Source organism: Colletotrichum tamarilloi (assembly GCF_030869305.1).
Source record: "Colletotrichum tamarilloi strain Tom-12 chromosome Unknown Scaffold_8.1, whole genome shotgun sequence".
Taxonomy (NCBI): Eukaryota; Fungi; Ascomycota; class Sordariomycetes; order Glomerellales; family Glomerellaceae; genus Colletotrichum; species Colletotrichum tamarilloi.
This window is the reverse complement of record NW_026849391.1, coordinates 313,331-336,814: the sequence shown is the minus strand read 5'-3', so window position 1 is coordinate 336,814 and position 23,484 is coordinate 313,331. Positions and strand designations below refer to the sequence as shown.

The following is a 23,484-nucleotide window of genomic DNA, read 5'->3' as shown; positions in this document are numbered from 1 at the left end:
TGGCGAATCAGAGGGGTCGCATTTCGGGGTATCATGACCAGATACCAGAGGCAAAGCAACTCCGGACCTGAGGGACTGTATGTGATTATTGCATTCTAGCAGGCATGATACGGGATGGATACGTTAGATATCAAGAAAGCGTATGGCATGGATGAGATAGGGGACTGAAAAAATCACAACCCCTTTTTGAAGATGACAAATTGACTTGGTCACTATATGTATGCTGCGAGCGAAGTAGGCATGTGAAGCTGTTTTCGCTTCCTTCAGGTATAAGCGTGCTGACAGCATACACCGCCCGCCATATTGACCAATTTCCAGCGCGGTGTCCAGCAATAGTAGATAAAGTCGCTCAGTTCCATTATTAGCCTTTCACTGATATGATACAGATTTCCGTATCCTCATAAATAACCAATCCCGCCCCGGTCCAGTGTCCCAAACGCATCTTTGACGAAAAGGTACATTTATCCACCAAGGCAAGGATAAATCACCTCGCGGAAGCAGGGAAGTTCCTCGTGCTGAGCAACACCCCCTTGACCCTCCGAATATTATCTCGCGCCTTCTTGATCTCGTCCTCGGGCTCGTTCTTGCGCGGGCCGCCGTACAGCGAGTAGCTGCTCCCGGCGTAGTCGGACGGGCTCGGGTACGCCAGCTGCACGAGGTCGTCCTTGAGCACGTCCATCTTGGACTTGAGGTCCGCCACGTCGTCGGCGTCGGCGACGACCGTGGTCTTGAGCCAGGCGGCCTGGTTCTTGAACCACGTCAGCTTGTCGGCCTGTCTGTCCGTCGCGGACTTGTCCTTGTCGCTGTTGCTGCCCTTGTTCTCCCCCCACGTTGTCAGGGAGGGCGTGGAAGGGATCGAGGTCTGCGTGCCGATGTCGCGGTGGAACATTTCGGTCGGGTCGTCGGCGCTGCTCGCGTCGTCGTCTGCTGCGTCCTTGCTTGCGCCATCTGCTGCTCCTGCCGCGGCAGACTTCTTGGGAGCGGGGATTTCGGAGACGGTGCCCTCGAGGTTCTCGATTATCTTTGCGAGGTTCTGGGAGGTTGTCTCGTGGAGGTCGTAGCGGGCTTCGGTGAGGTTCTCGACCATGGGCTGGACGAGGTACTTGCTCGTGCCGTAGAGGAGGGTGGAGATGCCGGCGAAGGCGTAGAGGGTGTTGAGGATGCCGTTTGCGGTGACGAGCGGCGGGGGGCGGGTCGGTTTCGTGAGGAATTCGGGGTAGGTTATCACGGGAGGTTGGTCTGTTTGGCGGGGGAAGGAGATTTCGTTTTGCGGTGGTGATGGTGAGGGTGAGGGTGAGGGTGAAGGTGTCTGTGATGGTGTTGTGTGTGCTGGTGCTGGTGACGCTGTTGTTACTTGACTTGAGCTTGGCGGTAACTGTTCTGTTTGAGTGGTCTGCAATTCGTGTTGTCAGTCATGAGAAATCCGCGAAACGAGGCAAAAGCGAAGCTGGGAAGCATACGTCTTGCGCCGGCTCAGATGCCGAGCTACCCAACAACTGCTCTATATCCTCTGGCGAGATGCCTTTGGTCTTAAGGAACGACTCCTTTGCTTCTCTCGGCGCGTCCTTGATCTCATCATCCTGCAGGAACTTGCGGGCGACTTCGAGGCTGTCTTCGCGGGAGGAGACATCGTCCTGCTTCGCATCTTGTGAGATGGTGGTCTCCGGCTCGAGTTCGGGTTCTTTCTTTTGGCCGCGCTGCCATGACGGGATGCCGGGCGTGCTACCGCTGTCGTCGGAGTCGCTCATGGTTAGTGAAAAGAGATTGCGCCCTGTTGCAGTAGAAAGTTTGGAACGTTGTGTCTGTGAGAGCTGTCGAGATTGGCGCAATGTCGAATCGCGAATGAGCCGGGCGCTGGTCCGGAGGGCGGGTTGTTGATGGGGTCGGCGGTTCGGCACCTATGACCACATGCCTCGGCTGGGGAAGCGGGAAACGGAAGAGGCTGGACGTTCTTTACGGGGGTCACTGTTCCAGCACGTAACGGCCATTCGCTGACCTAGAGGCCCTTCAGTTCTACACGGTGCTGGGCTCAATGCACGGTGCCCATGGTGACCACCCCCAAAACGGGGCTTCCGTTTTCGACATCCGGCGCGCTTCAGCGGACTTCAGTGCTCTAGTGAAAGGCTGAACTCAAGGTGAGTAGGAACCGGACCAGCACAAGCAATGCTCATTGAGAATCCGTCTCAACTATAGCAATCGTTATCCATCTCTCGCCCGCCTCGAAAACCACCCTCAAGGTGTAATCTGTACCGAGTTTACTCCTGTTTCAAGCCAATAAAGCCTCTCAATCGGGATCATCCGATTCGCTCTGCCGCGTGGTCACCGACGATCTCCAACCGTCTCTTCAACTGGGCCATCCTTCACCGACATACCTCGCCGCGCAACCAGGGATTAAGGTAAGCTCGCACCGGGCCAATTGCTCATGTCGCTGTGTACCAGATGAGCAGGAGACAATTGGGGAGTGGACTCGCTAAGTAAAGGGGGACAGGAACGAAAGCTCACGCGCCAGGGGTTGAGAAACCAAGCGTCACACGAGAGAAACGCAGGAGAGCAAAGAAAAGAGAAGAAGCGACAGCTGCAGCACGCGCGCAGGAGGCGACAAGATCCAATCGATCCCAAAAGTCTCAGTTCCCATTTTCCAGGGGGTTCGCTTTTTTTCTGCCTTCTGCGGCTTGGCTTGGCCACAGCCACCAAAACCGTCCCAGCAAGGTTGTTCTGTGCCTGGTATCCAGTTGTGAGGGCGATAGGCCACCAAAAAGGCGATTATCCATCCCACTTGCCGTCCGCCTGTTTGCGCGCGCCCATCTTGCTTGCTGCGGCTAAGCGTCGTCTATCCTCCGTAAGGTATCAATCAATCGGTAAGCTCAAAATCCCATCGCAGATGCGACCTCTTCCGTTTAGCTTTTTCCTTGTCACTCCGTCACATCTCCACGCTCCACCTCCATCAAACTTCATCTCGTACTTGTCTCTCCTCCTTCAAATCACTATATCAACATCGCCGGATTGCTGTGCCAAGTCAAGTGAGGCAAGCGGCAACGACATCAATACGCAAACCAACATCTCGAGAAGAAAGAGAGACTCTATCGGCCGGGGTTGTGCACACTCCTCGAATCCGATTTGGTTCCACGACATAGTTCTTGTTGGGAAAGTGGCCGTGTCGAGACTCGAGAGTCCCCGGGTGGTTTAAGAAGAAACCGAAAAAGGCGCCCCGCGCGTGCGTGTGCGATTCATTAAGAAAAGGAGGCGTTGAAACCTACCTGGGCTAAAGTTGCATCTCGGCCAACTACATTGACTGCCTTACCTCATCTCCCGTATCAAGGGATCAGATTCCCTAGCAGCAGTGCCACCTCGCCTTTCCCCTTCCCCTTCCTTGTCTGGACCGGCCCCCCGAGCTTACCTTAATTCAACCTCCCGCGTCCAATCTTGGATAAAAACTCCCCCACCATCATCCCGAAACCACCCTAAACCTTTTCACCCCGAGATATCCCATCTTCATTCCGTACATAAACCGCTCATACGTGGCGTAAACCCCCTTCGCGCGTCATTATTCTTCTGCCAAGACAACCCACGAGACAGATCAGCCTTCGCATATACGCATATTTCCAGACATGGCTTCGCGACCGCGCCGCTCGGCGGCCAAGAAGGCGCAAGAACAAATTACTGACTGGGCCGATAGCGAGCGAACAAGCAGCATGTCTACCCGTGCTCGCCGCTCAGATGGCCGGACCTCGGGCGTGTCCCGCGGCCCGCCCTCGTCACCAGGAAGTGAGCACCTGAACCTCACTGTCAAGGTACCCGCGAACAAGCTTCGCGAGGCCACCAGCAGGGGGCGGAACTCGACGGGAAACAGCATTTCGGTCAACAGCGAGGTCGTTGCCGGCAGACGCAACCGTGGCCCAAAGAAGAGCTACGTTGTAGAATCCGACAGCGACGAGGAGGAGGAAGACGAAGACGAGGAAATGGAGGAGCCTGACGCAGATGGCGATGACGACGACATGGAAGTCGACGCCGAGGGCGAGGAGGAAGATGCCGATGGCGACATCGACATGGACACCCCTGCGGCCCCCACCATCAAGATCTCCTTGCCCAAGGCTGGAAAGGTTACTCCTCGACGACCAGCAGCGGCGAGGGTGATTGAGGACGATGACGATGACGAGGAGGAGCTCAGCGAGATTGAAGTCAGTGACCCTGAGAACACGATGAACATGAGCATCGATGTTGGAGGCGCCGGCGACGACGATGATGAGGACGACGATGACGAGGAAGACGAAGAAGAGGATGCCGAAGGCGAAGAGGAAGATGCCGAAGGCGAGGAAGAAGACGCCGAGGGCGAGGAGGAAGAGGAGATTGAAGTCGCAGACGAGACTGTGGGAGTGGATGCCGAAGGCGAGCTCGACAGCGATCTGGGCAGTCGTGAGGGCACACCCGATTTGACCAAGATGACGAGGAGACAGCGGGCTCGCTTCGAGGACGAGCCTCAGCAGTATATGAAACTCTCAGACGGTAAGAATGTGCTGTTTTGCGAGGCATCCTGACGAAAAGCAGAACACTGACATGGAATTACCACAGAGGTCCAAGCAAAGAAGGTCTTCACTGCTGAAGAATTATCTATGAGAAGGGCAGAAATGGCACGTCGACGACGCAACCTGTCTGACAAGCGCAACGAAGAAGTCAAGGCAAGTATTATCATTGTTTGCGGATGACTGGGCCATTTGCAGGCGCATGCTAACTGCCAAACAATAGATGGAAACCATCAACAAGCTTTTGAAGAAACAGGCGCCCAAGACCAAGGGCAAGGGAGCCAATGGCGAGGACACGCCCGGCGGCGGCTCATCGAAGCCGGATGTCGCCTTTGTCCGCTGGGTCAACTCCAAGAAGGGCAGCATCGTTGCTGTTCCTGAGGAGATTATCGGAGGACCGACTGGCAAGGTGTTTGGACCTCCAGGTCTGAAATCTGGCAAGATGGTTGAGGAAGTCGCATAGAAAGACATGGATGCGTTAAACCCCTTTCTTGAGGCTTGGCTGTTATTCTTCGAGGGATATCACAAGCTGTATTCGAGTTACGAGACACCTGGAATGCAGATGGGAGCTTACCTCCACTGTCAAAGGGTGTCGTTTGGGGGAGAGGGAGCGGCGCTAGGCGAAAATTGGCATCATTTCACAGTACACATAATCGGGAGTAGCCTAAAACAAAGTAACGGATCTAGACTTTTTACTTTCAAGGGCATACAGAGTACATGACCCGCACTCCATTGCTTCAGCCTTATTTCCAAAAGCATGCGACATGGGGAAGTTTGTGAAGATATCAGCTCACTGATTGCAAATGACGGAATACACAAGACCCCTAAGCTTCGGAGCTGGCCGTCCGGTCTGTCGTCAATCCAGCGCTCGACACATGAGCGGTTCGGCTGTGGGGTGATGCGACAAGCGACGATCCTTACCACGCTACGGAGCATCCCCGTGGAGCAGTCGCTGGCTTATATAATCAGATTGGTGGGAGATCCTTGCACAGAGCGAGAAGGCGTCAGTCATGTGGTGTCTCTCCCCCGCCTCAGACCTTTGCCTGAAAGGATTCAAGCAATTGGCAGCTACTTCTCCGCAAAGGTACGGAGTAGCGATGGATACATCTGTAGCGAAGTTTCTGGACCAAGGTTTGGGCGAGCGTTGAGTGTTGCCCACGAGGGTGTTTTCAAGCGCCGAGTCAGCTAGGCAGATAGAAGCCAAGTAAGGTAGCGATCTTGGATAAAGCTTGAGTACCTTAGGTATCCGTAGCTTGACTTCCTCTCTACTTGGTCCGAAAGACGGAGTGCGTCGCTTGCTTGTATAGTCTTCCCCCGAGCCTCATTGCCGATATGTGCGAGTGGCGCGATGTCCGAAAGAAAAAGGGGCGCGCACGTTGAAGCGGATCTGGGGGAAGAAAAAATATGGGGTTTGTGATTTCAACCGTCGAACGCTGCCGTTGAAATGATTCTGATGGATTAGAAATATTCAACGTCATGATTCACCGGCCGGGGGTGTTCACTCTCTCGGTTGGAGTTGAACTATGTTTCTTCCAGTCAGCAAGCTTACATCCCTCTTGGTGACTGGTATACCGTACAGCCTACAGTAGTACCTACCTCGGTAAATTGCTTTGGTACCGGGTCCAATGCTGGCTGACTGACGAGGTGGTGGTGGTGGTGGTGGTTGACTGCAGCTCTCCGCGTCTGGGGTGTTCATGTTTCTTTCGTGGCCCAGGAAACCAACCACACCCCAGATCTGCACCTGCAAGAAGCCGGGACGGGGGGGTTGATTGAGACCTACCTACAATATGACAGGCTACAACACCGGTCGAGCTTACTAGTCGGTGGACATGAGCGAGAATCAAGCAGCGAACCAGCTTGGCAAACTCAAGGAGATTGACAAGTCAGCAAGCCGCAGGCAAGCTCCGTGAGATATCGAGCAATCAAGCAAACTCACGGGCACGCTGCAGCTCGCCAGAAGTTGCTGGGGGGGAGTAGGTAGAGGACCCTCCCGTCCTTTTGGCTTGTCATGCCAAGCCAATGACAGTGTCCTAGCTTGGAGACGGCTTCCAGTTGGAGGACCCTCTTTCTCGGATTCTACTGTGTTGGTAGAGGTGCTAGGTAGTGAAAAGAACGCGATACCGACGGGGCAAAAAAGCCAGGGCAGGTTTGCCAGGCTAGAACAGCTGACCGACGAGGTTTTCCAAGTGGCATCATCCTCTTTCTGTGAGGTGAGAGGTGAGCTCGGATCCGATGCCGATGGCGATGTCACTCTAGGAGGGCAAACTTTTGCAGAGCCATGTCGCGTGGGCAATCACACCAAAGGTCCTGTCCATCGTCTCCCCACTTTCCAGGTCCTTAGCATCGAAAGCGCAAGGTTAACCAATCTTCAGAGTGAGTTCGTAAGGTATGTTGTACCGTCATTGCCAGGCAGGCAGGCCGGCAAGCACCTTGCCAAACTGGCCAGCTCAGGGTGACTTTTCGCGATATTGGATAATACCGTGGAAGGTATCCGTACGCCTATCTTCAATAGAGGTGGCACTCGCTGACAGGCACAAACTCAGACGCGAGGGCAAGTGCAACTAAAGTGGTGACATTGGACTTTGGTTCCCTGATGCTGCTTGGTGGATGTACTCCGTACTGTATGATGGATCCCTGCCCACCTTTTCTTAACCTTTGGGAAGGAGGGAAAAATTGGCCCTGGCGGATGTGCTTTCCCAACTACCTTAGCGTAAGACGCAAGAAATAGAGTCAGAATTGCCTTTCGCTTCTTTTCTGACTTTTTTTTGCTTGCCCGAACGAACTTCATGCCTTGTTGGACCCTGGAACGCCCCCTCGTCTCGTACACGTGTAGTAGGAGTGCGAATACTTGGGCTGGTTGATCCCCTTCTTTCACATATCATGGCGTTACCTTCTTCGCACGCCGAGGCGCCATCCACTGCTACATCCATGCCCAGCCAACAAGATCACCACCATTTTACGTCTGCATCTGCGTCTGCGTCTGCGTCTGCGTCTGATTCTACTACTGCTACTGCAGCTGCTACTGCTTCTGCTCTCCGTGGCGAAGGGGTCACCGCTCCTCCTTCGTCGGATCAAGGTGAGTGAATGAGACACAGGACGCTAAACCGAGATGGTCCTGGCACCTTCTGCCTCCTCTCCTTGACCTTCTCTTTCACCCGCGCGCGCTACTGGGTACGCGCACTACACAGTACAGGCATCAAGTCCGATTGCTTGGTGTAGCCTGGCCCTTTCTTCACTTGCCCATCCTCCACCTTTTTTTATATCTATTCCCATGTGCCTCCCCCCGAATTGCCCCAATACAGACAGAAATGGAATAGGTGGTAGACAGAGCAAGGGTCTGGACCATCTTGGCTTGCCCGCCGACACTTGACCCCAATACCTACCTATTCATACATGATGCCAAAGAGTGGCACACGCTACTCCAACACGACCCTCCTCCTCCTCCTTCTTCCTTTGCCCCGTTTTCATTTTGTTCACGGCACCCTGGATGCGGTGCATGTTGCATGACTTATGAGTGTCGTGTTGCACAACACCAAAACAGCGTGCAGGCCATATACATGACAGGATTGATATAACTAACAGTCCAGCCCCCTTGGAAACCAACATCAGGCCACCCGTGGCCGCGACCACCACCCCAGTCCCAGTCCTAGTCCCGGTCCCAGATCCAGACGTCGGCGCACCCCAGCTCCATCACCCTCACCCGCACCACCAGCCCACCCCGCACGCGACTGCGACGGAGACGGCTGCGGCTGCTGCTGCTACGCCGCCAGCATTAGCTGCTACTGCTACTACTACGCCCGCGGCAACCCTGCCCGGAGCTTCACTTGCCCTTCATATAAAGCACACGGCGCCCGGTTCCTCGTCCCTCGACTCGCCTCTCATGCCTCCTGCTTCTCCTTCCCCGTCAGCTGCGCCGTCGGCCAACCCCTCGTCAAAGCCAAACCCATATCCTTCTTCCTCATCGAACTCCAAGATGCTCTTCTCAGACATGTACAAGTCTCCACGCTCACCGCTAGCCAAGTTCCGTCTGTCCATGTCACAGCAGCCTCTGGCCTTGGACTTGCCCGATTACGATCCTGATTTACTAAGCAAGGACAAAGAAAAGCAAAAGGCAGCTGTCAAGAAGTACTTGACCGCCAAGATTCGCAATGATTGGGAATTCGTCTGGCCACCAGTCGTACCCCCACCTCAGAACGGCGATGCTACACCCGATGTTAGTGCAACACCCGAACAAGACGCCGCCGAGCAACCGCAACAGGAAACTTCTGAGCCAAAGGTCGAAACTACGGCGAATTCGAACGATGAAGCCATCCACACAACAGACAGCGAAGAAGACGACGACGACGAAGAAGAGGAAGATAGCGACGCTGAGTCTGTCTACAGCACCGTCTCAGAAGACGCGGCGCGTTTCAAACCTCGCCTAGAATGGGTATCTGACCTGTCCGACGAAGATCCTCCCCTGTCTCTCTCTCCATTCCGTTTCGACAGCCCCGATGCAATCGGCGCGACAGTCAAGGCGTCTATAGCAGACAAGCGTGCGCGGAGACGGCGAGCCCTGCGCGAGGAGATGGAATGGAATGAAGGGTTGGCTTGCTTTGAGGCAAGGCGCAATGCCTGGACAGGCGCAAGAACGGTGCGCGTTCGTACAAAGCCCGTTTCTCCTACGCAGACGTTCTCACCTCTATCCCCACGCCGCCTCTTCTTCCGCACATCATTCTCCCATCCTCAACCCGCTCCCGCCTCACCAGCGTCGCCTGCGCATTCCCTGCAACAGCGGGTGAGCAACGAAGCTTCAGCCGCTGTCTCAGACGGCTCTGAGCTCTCCAAGGACCCGTCCAAGGAACTCACCGCGATAAAGTCTAAGGAGTCTCAAAAGTCGACGGCATCTCCTGCGTCAACGACATACCCCGTCGAGACACTCATTCCTGTTCCAGCGCCACTGCTCCCTCCGGGTAACCCAATGCGCGCATCTATAACTCCCTCCGTATACATTTCCCTATACGAGAAGGTCATAGTCCACGCGCTGACACCATCATGTCCCGTCAACTTGTCAGACATGATTCGGGCGTGCGTGGTCGGATGGAAGCGGGATGGCGAGTGGCCACCGAAGCCCTCAGCCGCGGAGCCCGGCATTGTGGCTGTACGACGGCGCAAGAAGTCAGTGACGGACGGGCAGGGCCCGAATCCTACTCGTAGGATGAGCTTCGGCTTTTTGGGCAGAGGCGAGAAGGCACCTGAGGGCCAGGACGACGGCACCGGAAAGGGTATTAGGAAGAGCCTTCAAAGAGTGCTGGGTCTTGGGCATCACCATACTGCCTCCACTGGCTCTGCCAATGGGGGTAACAGCGGCGCATAAAGGGTTAAGGCATTGTCATTATGCAGGCTTCTTTACGAAGGATGATGATTATGATGAAAGGAGATTCAATATGGATGACATTTTCCTTTGGGTAATAGGCATCTCGAAGGCACAAAAGGGGCTTGAATATGGAGGTTCCATGAGTTCATGACTGCATGGGACGGGAAAGTTGTTCTTGCGACAGATACCCATACATTTCAGTAGTTGGACAGTCAGTGGCAGCATGCCGCGTTAATGAACACGGTTCTCTTGGTGCGTAATATGCCTTCAGCATCTCTACTGCCGCTGTTGATACATTATCATGAACCAAGGCTTAGTTGCTGAAAGATGCACCGTTCATGCCTTCAACTGCAAAGGGATGAATTGAATATCTATACCATGCAAAATCTAGTAGACAGAGCGTTGTGGGAGAAGTGAGAGATGATTATCCTCCTGGCGTCAGCATGCTGGCTATGATGGGGTTGGATGAATGTTATGTCGACAAGCCATATTAAGATATGCTCGTGCAAATGGAAACTACATGATTTAACGCTTGGTTGCAAATGGGAACCTACTGCGAGTACCTTACTTTCAAAGGAGACAAGCAACATAACAAAAATCATCCGCTTCTTAATGTCCAGCGTGTGCAACTTCCGGAGCGAAATCTCCCTCTGTGGAAATCTTTACTTCTAATATTTGAGATGAATCTGGCTTGACATACTTCCTCCTTCTACTTTCCCACCTTGTTGAAGCCTTCGTATATGAGTATATGAAAGCTTGATGGGTGTCCAGCACTCTTTAGCCTCAAAATCGCCAGCCTGCATGACAACGTGTGGCCTCAATAGATCCCGGAAAGGAATAAGATAAATGAGAGGTGGAAGTACTCATAGCAAATGTAGGCTCACTAACCACTCTGTGTTCGACCGGAGCCTCTGTATCAGGTTCGGACTCTGCCTTTGAACATCTAGTTTGTGGTGTTTCCTCTTCTTCTTTCAGGTTGAAAGGCTCCCCAAGAAAGAGATCAAGACAAACTCCTGCCCATGAGTATGTGATCACAAACTGCAAGTTGGCCACTTAAAGTAAGTCTAGCTGCCGCGGGCTATCCAATTCACCATCTTCATTAAAGGGACGCAAAGCTTGCTGGGAAATAAAACCACAGTTCCCAAGTGTCTCCTATCATCTTTGGCTAACCGCCACAGGGTACACTTCGAGCTGAGCCAACGTGAGTGAACGCAAAGTAGCAAACCATTCACTTCACCAACAACCGCATGTACAAAGACTCAACTGTGCTCGGGCTGTGGCACGTGAGTCTTTTCACGGACAAAGCTGGCATGTACATGGAGAAGTATTTTCCAAGTACACCAATATCAACAGAAACAGAAACGAGAAAAAAGGCTCACCTTCGCACCATTGAGAATTACGTGAGCATAAGACTTTCGATAAAGTATAAAAACGCGAACGCTGACTGACCGAACGTGAGATCCCACACAAGGGACAATGGGCCCTCGGAGCAAGTCGTCAACTGCGAGATGTCCATGAACTGGACTCTAAGTGAGATAGGGCGGAACCTTCAGTCTGGGAATATGAGCCAGGATATCTTTCTCATGCAGGCACGGTGAACTACGGCAGCTTTCCTCCTTTCCATCAGTCTCACTCGAATAGGTACGACGGTATCTGCTCAACCACGCGAGTAAAGGGTCTCAATAGGTATAAAGAAACGCGTGACTTCTACGTGGCGGAACAGGACACGCCTGGAATCTGTCGCTGGTGTGCCTCAAGTGGGTAGAGCGATTAGGTTACAATGAGATAATGACAGGGTGACCTATCATACCTATATTTAGGAAATGCTTAATGATAATTCATTTGCTCTCCAGGTATTGTTCCCGAAATTCTTCTCTATCTAGCTCGTCCGAGTGGGTGCGGCGTATCCGTTCTCGAATACGTTAGCACGAGAGTCGACTATAGGTAGGGCTTACTCAACTTTTAGGTATAAGGTATCCGTTCACGGATACGCTCAAAGGCGGAGCTGACGATCTATAAGATATGGCTGTATAACGAAGTTAAGGCTTGCGTAAGGATTAGTTATAAGGCCATCATCATCACTCTTATCGTCATTGTCACCGGAGACGGACAGCCGCGTCCGCTTACAACGAGCCAGTCCCGCCCTGCCAGATTGGGGACGGTCGGGCGCAGAGGCACACTACTCCATGCGTCGAGCTTCCCCTGTTTTATACCTCACTGTAGTTGACTACCGTCCTCCAGCATCCGTAGTTGTATCTGTAACTCAATGAACTCAACCTGCTTAGCTTCTCTGCTCTCAAAGCCCATCCCGCCCGCAAGGCAGACATTGAAACTTGATCTCGTATGGTACAATGCTCTATCGATAATGATAATATGACATTGCGGGCACTGCGGTATCTAGCAATCCTTGATCCTGCCATGGTCTTGGGACGCCCGGTGTACGCAGGAGGACGAGCTCAATTAGTCCAGCACCTTACATAGCTGACGTCTTTCTATAACCTTACTCACTTCGCTCCCAATGCCCATCTCCCTTTACAATAAGCCTGCTGGTGGTTTGCTCTTTCTTGGATACATCAGAGGAATCCGGCACCAACATTCAACTTCTCTGGGGTGCTGGTCTGTCTTAACTCCAAGAGCTTCTCTTCAAGTTAGACCTAGGAACCTACTTTGACAAAAGTAGACAACAAGAATCACGAATTCAGACTCCAGGTATCTAACAAGTATTTTGATGACGTTGGATATTAAAGGCTCACTGATTCTCCAAGACAGTCAATGAACATCACGCAAGGCCATACTGAGCGCTAGCAGAAGACAGCTTCTTCACCATGGAGATGCAAGCCGAACCTCTATATTCTCCCGGCTATGAATATAAGACTGGAATTGTCAACTAAGTGGGATGGACTACTAGAGCCATCGATGGCTTCGAAACCCTCCACGTTTAGTAACACGCGCGTTGTGCATCTTCGTTCGCGAGGACGTATCATTATCAAAATCTAGATATTCAAGACGTTTTCACCTCCAAGTAGCATTGCTCATCATCTTACGCACATTCCGACCGGAATACACTCCATAGACTAGACGCTGTTAAAGAGAACTATCTATAGATGAAAGAAAATGTGAAACCCCTACTTTACCCCCAAAGCAGCCGCAGGCGCGGTGGGCTCCCAGGAGCAGATTGACAAGGAACTGGCCACCTCGGTTCGACGGAAAAGAATGGCCGAGAGAGCGCTGCTGAGCCGAGAGGGTGAAGCGGCCCCGACTTTTTGTATCAGAAAACTGGAAGACCAAACAAGAGATCTCTGTTTAGGTAGCTCCTCATACCAATAGTAATATGCCTCCCTCTCTCATCGAGCCAATAGTCTCCAAGACGACGTAGGGTACAGCTCAGCTCAGCTCAAGCTGTCTATTTCATGCCACGGCTGCTCCAGCCGAAGAAGCGCGTTGCAGCTTGGTAATTCTATCGAGTGAGAAAAGTGAACTCTGTAGCGAGCAGGAAATGGACAACACATTGTGAGCAACACGCCGGCGCCTGGACAGCAAAAGACTTCGTGTCGTTAGTGACTTTCCCCCGACATGCCGGCTCGAGGGTTCACTGCTCCAAGTCGAGGCGGTGGCATCCGTGTGATTACTTTAGAAGATGTTGGCCAAGTGACGACATAGTGCCGTTGCGTCAATTAGAACCTTTGGGCAAGGGATATTGCCAATTATATGATGAGACGTCCACGTCTAGGATTGAGGGTGGAACTCTTGCTATTGGTCATAAACCGAATGGGAGAATCACGAGCATGTCACTAGTCGGGAAGCATGGCGAGTCACTTGCATTGGGGGGAAAACGGCTGAAGAAATAAGGAGATTCTCTCAACTACAAGAGGAATTAAGTAGATTTCTTGGTACACAGCTCACAAAAGAGACTTGGATTGAGCTAAGAAACCTCCCCGTTCCATCGTTCCTCTTCTATACACAGGCTCAACGCCCCAACTCTCGACGTCATTTGGTATTTTCGTCGCGAATCGTTTAGTTCTTCTCCAACTCCGCCAGAATCTTCTCACCCTTCTCCTTGGCCGAGGCGAAGTCACCGACCATGTAGAAGGCACCCTCGGGAAGGTTGTCACCCTCACCGGAGAGAATGGCCTTGAAGGAGGAAATGGTCTCCTTCAGGTCGACCAGCTTACCCTCGATACCAGTGAAAACCTGGGCGACGGTGAAGGGCTGGGACAGGAAACGCTGGATCTTACGGGCACGCTCGACGGTAAGCTTGTCAGCCTCAGAAAGTTCGTCCATACCAAGAATGGCAATGATATCCTGGAGAGACTTGTACTCCTGGAGAATCTGCTGGACGCGGGTGGCGGTGTCGTAGTGGTCCTGGCCGACAATACGGGGGTCCAGCATACGAGACTTGGAGTCAAGAGGGTCGACAGCGGGGTAGATACCCAACTCGGAGATACCACGGGACAAGACAGTGGTGGCGTCCAAGTGAGCGAAGGTGGTGGCGGGGGCGGGATCAGTCAAATCGTCAGCAGGGACGTAGACGGCCTGGACGGAAGTAATGGAACCCTTCTTGGTGGTGGTAATACGCTCCTGCATACCACCCATGTCGATGGCGAGGGTGGGCTGGTAACCGACGGCAGAGGGGATACGACCCAGAAGGGCAGACACCTCGGAACCGGCCTGGGTGAAACGGAAAATGTTGTCAATGAAGAGCAACACTGGGGATTTGTTAGCAATGCGGTTCAATATCAAGAGCGAAGTCTCAACTCACCATCCTGTCCCTCCTCGTCACGGAAGTACTCGGCAATGGTAAGACCAGTCAGGGCGACACGGGCACGGGCACCTGGGGGCTCGTTCATCTGACCGAACACCAAGGCGACCTTGGACTCGCCATCAAGCTGAATGACGGAAGTCTCCTGCATCTCGTGGTACAGATCGTTACCCTCACGGGTACGCTCACCGACACCAGTGAAGACGGAGTAACCACCGTGGGCCTTGGCGATGTTGTTGATCAACTCCTGAATGAAGACGGTCTTGCCGACACCGGCACCGCCGAAGAGACCAATCTTTCCACCACGAGCGTAGGGAGCGAGAAGATCGACGACCTTGATACCAGTGACGAGAACCTCGGCGGTGGTGGACTGGTCGATGAACTCAGGGGGCTCGGTGTGAATGGGAAGGCGCTTCTCGGTCTTGATGGGGCCACGCTCGTCAATGGGGTCACCAGTGACGTTAATGATACGGCCAAGAGTCGCGGGACCGACGGGAATGGTGATAGGGGCACCAGTGTCGGTGGCAGGGCGGCCACGGACAAGACCTTCGGTACCTAGGGGGATTGTGAGTACGAGGGCGAAAAAGTTTTTCAGGGGAGGAAATACGAACCGTCCATGGCAATGCAGCGGACGACATTCTCACCCAAGTGTTGCTGTGCAGACGTGTCAGATGAAACTCGACTTTTGCTAATTTGCAGTGGATATTTTTCCAGCCGCCAAAGGTACGTACCGCGACCTCAAGAACCAGCTTCTGGTCGTTGTTTGTCGTCTCGAGGGCGTTCAGAATGGGGGGGAGCTTGGCGGTGTCGAACTTGACTGTATCCACGCGTTAGTATTTGATGATTTCGTGATGGTCGAACCCCTTTGAAGGGTTTTCTTCGGATAGTACGAACCGTCGACGACGGCACCAATGACCTGTTGGTTTGTTGTTGTCAGTAACCGACATCGCCCTCGGGTCAACGGAAGGGATGAACGAGGCCATCACTCACCTGGTAGATCTTTCCATCACCGACACCGGCAGTGCTGGCGAATCTGCTGGAGGCAGGGAATCTGAAGGTAGAAGGTCTGATGGCGCGAGGAGCGGTCGCCGCAAAGGAAGGGCGAGCCGCCCGGGCGAAGGAGGAAATGCCGCTGCGAGGGACCGGTTAGCTCAATTGGGGCCAATTGAACGCGATATGGTTCAAAAAGTCGATCAGGTAGTTGGTACCAACCTCTTGAACATCTTCACAGATGATTAAGGGCGACTTCGGATGGGAGTGGAGAGGTGATGGTTGAAAGTTGGAGGAGGACTTAGGAGGAAGTGAGCAGTTTTGCTCGGGATGTACGCTTCGTCGGTTAGAGCTTTGCTCGGGGGCGTCACGTGACCGGAATCTGAGTAGGAAAAATTACCTCGCCGCGCTAGTCTCGATTTGGATGAGCTCCTCTCTCCGGGATACACCGGGTCCACGCTCGGGTTCAATTGGAGCACCGCAGCCTGGCACGCCTTGGGAGCTTCGCCTTCAGGAAATGACGGGAAACTTTTTTTTCTTTTGGCCTGGCTCCAAGCTGCCAGACTCGCCCATCCAACCTGGAATTGAAGGATCCCACTCGGCGTGGGGACTGCGGGTGAATCTTGCAAATGTTGGGGCCTTGTTGCCTTTCCCAGGCTCTCCAGGCACTGAAGAAGAGGAAGGACTCCGGTGCGGGCTCCCAATGCCTACGTGTCCCCGATCCCCCGGGTGACGAGAGCCGTCGCCCCCAGGTGCCAGCTTGCATGCACGCTTCAGTCCCTGACTCCCTTCCTCCCCTCCGAACATCGCCATATCCGTCCGAGCCGAGGTGTCTCCGCCGACAACTTGACGTTCGCATTGAATCACTAACAATAGCTGATAGCTCCACTCGCCATATGTTCCTACCTAAATTCATCATGGCTTTCGTATTCCCACGAGTGTTAGGTGCAGCAATAATGCTTTTCAGAAACAACCAAGTACTTCACGACTGACGAGGAGCAACGTTCATGCATGAGTATTTACATTTTCGTGCATCATGAATCGAGCTCAAGCACCTTGCCAACTCCAAGACTCCGTAACAAGGGAAATATATACAACATAAGCTCATTGTCTGCGACAGCCTCATGCACCACTCTGGCCAGCCTCGCGATACTGCTCAAAGGTGACATCCTCTGGCCGCGATCCAGGTTCAGCGTCCTCATCAGCCATACGCCGCTCCAGTTCCAAACGGCCGTCCTTGCCCCAGTATCCGGCTTTCTCAGTGCCCTTAACGCAACCTTCGGTGATCAAGACGTATGACATCGGCGCATCGAAAATCGGCTCTGCCAAAACTCTCTCCATCTCCATCTTGAGGCCTCGAGCCCCGGTCTCGGCCTTCGCAGCACGTTCCGCAATTGCATATAAGGCTTTCTGCGTGAAGCGTAGCTTGGAAGGGTATGTTTCGAACAGAGCAGTGTATTGCGCAACCAGGGAGTTACGCGGCTCCGTCAGAATTCTGTAAAGATCATTCAAGGATAAAGGACTAAGTGCACAGATGTTGTGCACTCTACCAATTAGTTCAGGGATGAATCCAAACGCCTGCAGGTCTACTGGCGTCGTGAGGTCCAAGGGAGTGTATGCTGAGGCTGGTGCGTCGGGGTCAACATGTGGCAGATGCGAGAATGATTGGCGCGGTAAGTCGTGCTGATTGCCGGCGAGGCCATGTTTTCCTTTCAGTTCTGAGCCGAAGCCCATGGATGGCTTCGATACTCTCCGGACAATAACTTTGTCAAGACCAACGAAAGCACCACAAAAGACGAACAGAATATTTGTCGTGTCGATTGTGTACTGATCGACCTTGCCCTGAGGTGGAGTCGATTGAGGGGCTGACGTTGAACTCGACGAAGTATAATTTGTTGTAATAGGAGGTGTTGATCGTGACGAGCGGTTGTCCTTGACGTTGATTGTTACTTTGGAGCCTTCGACGAGCTTGAGTAAAGCTTGCTGAACGCCTTCTCCGCCAACGTCGCGGCCATTCATGCTCTCCCTTTTCGCCAGCTTATCAAATTCGTCCAGTACGATAATTCCCTGCTCTGTAGCCTTGATGTCGTAATTCGATTCGATCAGTAGTCTCTCTACGCATGTCTCGACATCCTGTCCGATATAGCCGGCCTGGGTGAATCCATTGCAATCGGATATCGTGAACGGTACGTTGAGCTTCTTGCTTAAAGTTCTGTAGCAGATTAGACTCCCGGCAGACATTAAGGGTATCCATGGCAAGCCTACTCTAGTATGTATGTCTTTCCGACACCGGTGGGACCGATGAGCAGTAAGTTGCTCTTGTCAATCTTGACTGGAGGAGGGGTTGCAGGTTCCTCGGCAAGATAGGAACCGTCGAAACCGGTGGACGACTCATAGCCTTCATCCAAGTGTTGGGTAGATTCAGCATGGCCAGGGAACTCATCTTGGGGCCACTCGTCATCAGCAGGAAAGCGCTGGAAGGCAGACTGACGACCTCGCTGACCTTGAACAGGATGAATGTCACGTCTCTCGAGAATGTCTCTATCTCGGGCATAGCGTTGCCTCTCGGCCTTTTCTCTCTGTAGCTTCTCCTCGTGTTCCTGGTGCCTTCTCCGCCGCACTCCTTGATAGTGGTTGAAGATGGTGGAGCAGATGGTCTTCTTCGCTCGATGTTGGCCGACAACATAGTCGTCTACACGCTTCTTCAGGTCTCGGGGATAGAACTGCGGAACTCCGAAGTTGTTCTTGTTGAACATGGGCCCGCGGCCAGTGTCACTAGTCGGATCATAACTGCTTGTGAAACCCGAGTTGAAGTCTTGTGAACGTCTCGGGGCGGTTCGAGCAGCGGAGGAGGCGGAGAAGGTGCGCTTAGCACTCGAGAGGAGAAGGCATCGTGCGCATGTATAGGCCTGCGGCCTCGTGGATAGAGCCATTGTTTCGGGTGCCCGATCAAGGAACCATAGTCAGATAGCCGCCGCAATTATTCGTGAAGCTCGTCGCTATCGATCGTGGCCTTCGTGTTTGGGGGACGTCGGTAATGATGACGGGGAGTCCGGTGACCGGAGGGGATGTCGTGAGAGTGTGGCTGGCTCGATAGATAGGCCGGATAAGGGACCTTGCCCAGAGCTGTCGGCGGTCGTGTGGCCCGGATGCGGGGTTGGGGAGCTGGAGCTCCAGCACAGCAGCGCTTAGGAGCGGCTAACACTGGGGAAAGCTCCCAGCTATCAGCTTGCACTTCGAGAATGGTTTCTAGATTGCTCACCTTCCTAAAGTCAATTCCCATGGCACCAGAGCTTGCGTTAGCTTGGTATACCCCGGCCGCGATCACTGGCATATCTTGGATTCTGCCCTATTTGGGAGTGGTAATCGAACCAGATAGGGCCGATCAAGCTTTTGGTGCGAAGGTACTGTGGCCCATGTCCATGCCTGAGCCTGGGCTGCCCATTGAACATCTAGCAAAATACTAAGAACAATGGGCCGTGATAGATTACTATGGCTGCCCATTGGATCTACAAGACCAGGCTGCACATTGTGAGGGGATGAATCTTGTATTGTATTGGGGAGTGAAGGGCGTTTTGTTAGTTCTGGAAACAGCCGTCTCTAACGGTTTCCCAATGCGGACCGTGAAATTTAACGTCGGTTTATTCTGTTAGAAAGTTCTGTTTGGTCCGTATAAGTTGCCATACCTGTCTATCATCATGCAGAAATATGAAGAGAAGTGTGTTGGACGACTGGTGCATCTGGTGTAAATCACCCGAAACTACTTTGTTGCGCCTCTAGCCCACCCCCAGAGTTCATGTTAGCAGAAAAGCTCCACCACTGTGCGTCTGGCATGCAATTCTCAGAGGGCCCACGACGTATCGGTGATGGCATTTGGCGACGATAACGACATATCGGTCCCACCAACGCTGATATTGATAACTCGTACTCGTCTCCCCTGTTCCCCTTTCCTCTTCTTACTGGTTGATGGAGGGCATTACCTATCGACGTTACCCTCTTTTCCTCACCTCGAAGGAGCAAGGTACAAATCCGGCAACCAAACAACGCCTCAATCAGTCCATCGAGTGAGAAGACGGGGTTGCCGAGCAAATTCAAGTACCAACGCGGAGTTTCAGCCGCTAAAAGAAGTGCCTCAACCTTCAGCGTCGCCTTTTCGCCTTGGACTTAGGCTGGATCAACTGGATGAGCGCTATGGGTGTGCTGGGGGCCAACCACCAGTTCCACCACCCTTCCGGAGGTGGCGATGAGTCCAATCGGCTGCGCGGCGCCTTGGTCGTCCATCAACCCCGTTTTGATTCGGCCGGTGAATTTTTTGTTGTTGAGAATTGAGATGCACCAAACAGGCATCCCCAGGGAGGGGTTCTCGAGTGGCGGCAGCATATTTTTTTCTCGTTCCTACCTTGCCTTAGCGTCCTGCCACTTCCGATGGAGCAGCAATTCTCGTTGAATTGGTCGCACCAGCCAGGCCAACCATCAGTGAGGTGATGAGAGGAAGGCCTGGACCTTTGCCCCGTAGGTACCACTGGTGGTGCTTCATCCTATCGAGATGTATGGGGTAATACTTTTGGTTACCTTAGCATAGTGTAATTACTGACCGGGCTGCTTTTTGCGAGATGCGAGCTCCCAGCTGCGTTGCCCCACGACGTCATATCATGCACAGCGCCAATTGATATACCTTGAGCTCTCCCTTCCCATCCTTAGGTCTGTGGTTTGGAAGGTTAAACCCATCCCAAGCTTATCCCGGCACTGCGGGGGAATTATCAGGCAATCCAAACAGACTGTTACTGGCATTTGTCCAAGAAAGCAATCATCTGTGTTTATTTCTCTCCCTTGCATCTTCCTTCTCGACACCGTTGGCCGACCTCTTCTCTACACCTAATCCAACGTCCAACGCTTGATCGAGAATCCCAGACTCGCTCAATTCCTGCAGAGATTGCTCCCAATCTGCGCATTCCTTGCCTAGCTCCAGACCCCTACCGACCTACGTTAGGAAAGGCGTGAAATCTCCATCAAGCTCAGGTACTTGCTTGGCTCTGCCGTCACAAAGCTGTCCTACCTTACCTTGCCTCACCTCACCTTACCTCAACATTTTGTGCGGGGAGCTTTCCATTGCTTCCAATCCCACCCCTCGCTGCCTCTTCCCTTCTCACCTTACCCTGCTTCATACTGCCGACCATCTCTGAACGACACCTGACGTGCTTTATCTGCCCTACTTTAGATCGAGTTCAGCTCAAACAACCGCGGTTCTGCCCCGCACCATCAACTTCGTCTTACCACCGCAAGCTCTATCGTCATCAACCAACATGGCCGCTGTTGCTCAGAACTCTGCCAATACCATCGCTCTAGACGGACCGAGCGGTGCTGCCGATGGCTTCCCAACCGACGGCACTGGTAAGCTTGCTGATCATATCTCCTTGTAGGGCGACTGGCTAAAATATGGCAGGCGTCGTCAAGCTTGACCCCTGGCTATCGCCTTTTCAGGAATCCTTGAAGAGGCGCTACTCCCGCGCCCAGGACTGGATCAAGAAAATCAATGACACTGAAGGTGGGCTCGAGAAGTTCTCCAAGGTAAGTCAAGTGAGCTCGTATTTTCCTTCCAAGAGCTAAGTTGGGTGAATAGGGCACCTCACTCTTTGGATTCAATGTCGACCATGACAACAACATCATTTATCGAGAATGGGCACCCAACGCCACTCAGGCTTTCTTGACTGGTGACTTCAGTGAGTTGAATCGTATCTAGTATACCTGCACACGCTGATTGGGTGGCAACAGATAATTGGGACCGGAACTCTCATGAGATGAAGAAGAATGACTTTGGAGTTTTCGAGATTACTCTTCCCGCAAACAATGGCCAGGCTGCAATCCCTCACAACTCCAAAGTCAAGGTACGCTCATTTCACAGTATTTCTGGGGCGTGGTTGGGCTCACATCACTATAGATCTCCTTGCAACTTCCTAGTGGCGAGCGCGTCGACCGGCTCCCTGCGTGGATCAAGTACGTGACGCAAGATCTGTCCGTATCTCCAGCTTACGATGCTCGTTTCTGGAATCCTCCTGCGGGAGAAAAGTACGAGTTCAAGTACCCGAGGCCGCAAAAGCCTCGCAGCGCGCGCGTATACGAGGCCCATGTGGGAATCTCTTCACCCGAGTTGCGCGTTGCAACTTACAAGGAGTTCACCCAAAACATGCTGCCCAGAATCCGAGATCTCGGATACAACGTTATCCAGCTCATGGCAGTTATGGAGCATGCCTACTATGCCAGCTTCGGGTACCAGATCAACAATTTCTTCGCCGCTAGCAGTCGTTACGGACCACCGGAAGACCTCAAGGAATTGGTTGATGTGGCTCACAGCATGGGAATCACTGTGCTTCTCGATGTTGTTCACAGCCATGCCTCCAAGAACGTGTTGGATGGACTCAACGAATTCGACGGCACAGACCACCAATACTTCCACGAGGGAGGACGTGGCCGCCACGAGCTGTGGGACAGCAGGCTGTTCAACTACGGTCATCACGAAGTGATGAGATTCCTGCTCAGCAACCTGCGGTTCTGGATGGACGAGTACCACTTTGATGGCTTCCGTTTCGACGGTGTAACAAGCATGCTCTACCAGCACCACGGTATCGGAACGTAAGTGCTCAACATGCTTGAGACCATTCCTTGATCATCCCTTGCTAACAACGACCAACTACAGTGGATTCTCTGGTGGCTACCACGAGTACTTTGGGCCAGACGCTGATGAGGAGGCGATTGCTTACCTCATGGTTGCGAACGAACTGTTGCACTCATTGTACCCCGAAGTTATTACCATCGCTGAGGATGTTTCGGGTATGCCGGCTCTTTGCCTGCCGCTCTCCCTCGGTGGTGTTGGCTTCGATTATCGACTCGCCATGGCTGTCCCGGATATGTGGATCAAGATCCTCAAGGAGACGAAGGACGAGAATTGGGACATTGGCAACATCTGCTTCACTCTGACGAATCGGAGACATGGCGAGAAGACTATTGCCTATGCTGAAAGTCACGACCAAGCGTACGTTTGCCCTCTGTACGAAACTCACGACACTCGAAGCTAACTAAGTCCAGGCTTGTGGGTGACAAGACCCTCATGTTCCATCTTTGCGATGCCGAGATGTACACGAACATGTCAACTTTGACTCCCTTGACGCCGGTCATTGACCGCGGCATGGCCCTCCACAAAATGATTCGTCTGTTGACCCATGGTCTCGGCGGCGAAGGCTACCTGAACTTTGAGGGCAATGAATTTGGCCATCCTGAATGGCTTGACTTCCCGCGCGAGGGCAACCAGAATTCGTTCTGGTATGCTAGACGCCAGCTGAACCTCACTGATGATCATTTGCTTCGATACCAATTTTTGAACAACTTTGATCGCGCAATGAACACCACCGAGGGCAAGTACGGCTGGTTGGCCGCGCCTCAGGCGTACATCTCTCTCAAGAATGAGAATGACAAGGTCATTGTTTTCGAGAGGGCTGGCGTAGTCTTCATTTTCAACTTCCATCCCACTGAGAGCTTCGCGGACTACAGAATCGGCATTGATGTGCCCGGCTCTTACAAGGTTATCCTCAACACTGACTCCAAAGACTTTGGAGGTCACGCGCGGGTGGATGAGGGAACCCGATTCTTCACCACTGCCATGGAGTGGAACAACCGCAAGAATTGGACTCACGTCTACATTCCCAGCAGATCTGCCTTGGTAAGGTTTCCGTATACAATAACAGGATCTATGAGACTAACAGTGTGTAGGTGCTTGGCTTGGAGTCACCCATCTCCCAACACTCCTAAACAGTGCTGTTACGGTGAAGAGGCAGAGGGCCATGGATAGTGGAAGACAACTAGAG

The 23,484-nt window shown here is 52.9% G+C and overlaps 7 protein-coding genes across 7 annotated transcripts; 4 read left to right on the top strand and 3 right to left on the bottom strand.

Moving 5' to 3' along the window:
* Nucleotides 1-484: 484 nt before the first annotated feature.
* CTAM01_03460 (uncharacterized protein) lies at nucleotides 485-1,748 on the bottom strand (the record flags this gene model as incomplete). The annotated part of the gene is made up of 2 exons (XM_060519495.1): nucleotides 485-1,393; nucleotides 1,461-1,748. 2 exons carry the CDS (start codon nucleotides 1,746-1,748, stop codon nucleotides 485-487), a joined length of 1,197 nt encoding a protein of 398 aa, XP_060385701.1.
* Nucleotides 1,749-3,608: 1,860 nt separating this feature from the next.
* CTAM01_03459 (uncharacterized protein) lies at nucleotides 3,609-4,983 on the top strand (the record flags this gene model as incomplete). Its single annotated transcript, XM_060519494.1, has 3 exons — nucleotides 3,609-4,503; nucleotides 4,570-4,691; nucleotides 4,744-4,983. 3 exons carry the CDS (start codon nucleotides 3,609-3,611, stop codon nucleotides 4,981-4,983), a joined length of 1,257 nt encoding a protein of 418 aa, XP_060385700.1.
* A 2,417-nt stretch (nucleotides 4,984-7,400) lies between these two features.
* On the top strand, nucleotides 7,401-9,876 carry CTAM01_03458 (uncharacterized protein; the record flags this gene model as incomplete). Its single annotated transcript, XM_060519493.1, has 2 exons — nucleotides 7,401-7,596; nucleotides 8,108-9,876. The coding sequence occupies 2 exons, from the start codon at nucleotides 7,401-7,403 to the stop codon at nucleotides 9,874-9,876; spliced, it is 1,965 nt and encodes a 654-aa protein (XP_060385699.1).
* A 4,014-nt stretch (nucleotides 9,877-13,890) lies between these two features.
* Nucleotides 13,891-15,858, bottom strand: CTAM01_03457 (ATP synthase F1; the record flags this gene model as incomplete). The annotated part of the gene is made up of 7 exons (XM_060519492.1): nucleotides 13,891-14,582; nucleotides 14,636-15,190; nucleotides 15,247-15,289; nucleotides 15,367-15,452; nucleotides 15,530-15,551; nucleotides 15,626-15,767; nucleotides 15,848-15,858. 7 exons carry the CDS (start codon nucleotides 15,856-15,858, stop codon nucleotides 13,891-13,893), a joined length of 1,551 nt encoding a protein of 516 aa, XP_060385698.1.
* A 284-nt stretch (nucleotides 15,859-16,142) lies between these two features.
* On the top strand, nucleotides 16,143-16,617 carry CTAM01_03456 (uncharacterized protein; the record flags this gene model as incomplete). The annotated part of the gene is made up of 2 exons (XM_060519491.1): nucleotides 16,143-16,256; nucleotides 16,309-16,617. The coding sequence occupies 2 exons, from the start codon at nucleotides 16,143-16,145 to the stop codon at nucleotides 16,615-16,617; spliced, it is 423 nt and encodes a 140-aa protein (XP_060385697.1).
* A 130-nt stretch (nucleotides 16,618-16,747) lies between these two features.
* On the bottom strand, nucleotides 16,748-18,558 carry CTAM01_03455 (ATP-dependent Clp protease; the record flags this gene model as incomplete). The annotated part of the gene is made up of 2 exons (XM_060519490.1): nucleotides 16,748-17,837; nucleotides 17,891-18,558. 2 exons carry the CDS (start codon nucleotides 18,556-18,558, stop codon nucleotides 16,748-16,750), a joined length of 1,758 nt encoding a protein of 585 aa, XP_060385696.1.
* Nucleotides 18,559-20,928: 2,370 nt separating this feature from the next.
* Nucleotides 20,929-23,428, top strand: CTAM01_03454 (alpha amylase; the record flags this gene model as incomplete). The annotated part of the gene is made up of 8 exons (XM_060519489.1): nucleotides 20,929-21,016; nucleotides 21,069-21,193; nucleotides 21,246-21,345; nucleotides 21,398-21,510; nucleotides 21,564-22,255; nucleotides 22,320-22,655; nucleotides 22,709-23,339; nucleotides 23,390-23,428. 8 exons carry the CDS (start codon nucleotides 20,929-20,931, stop codon nucleotides 23,426-23,428), a joined length of 2,124 nt encoding a protein of 707 aa, XP_060385695.1.
* Between the last annotated feature and the right edge of the window lie 56 nt (nucleotides 23,429-23,484).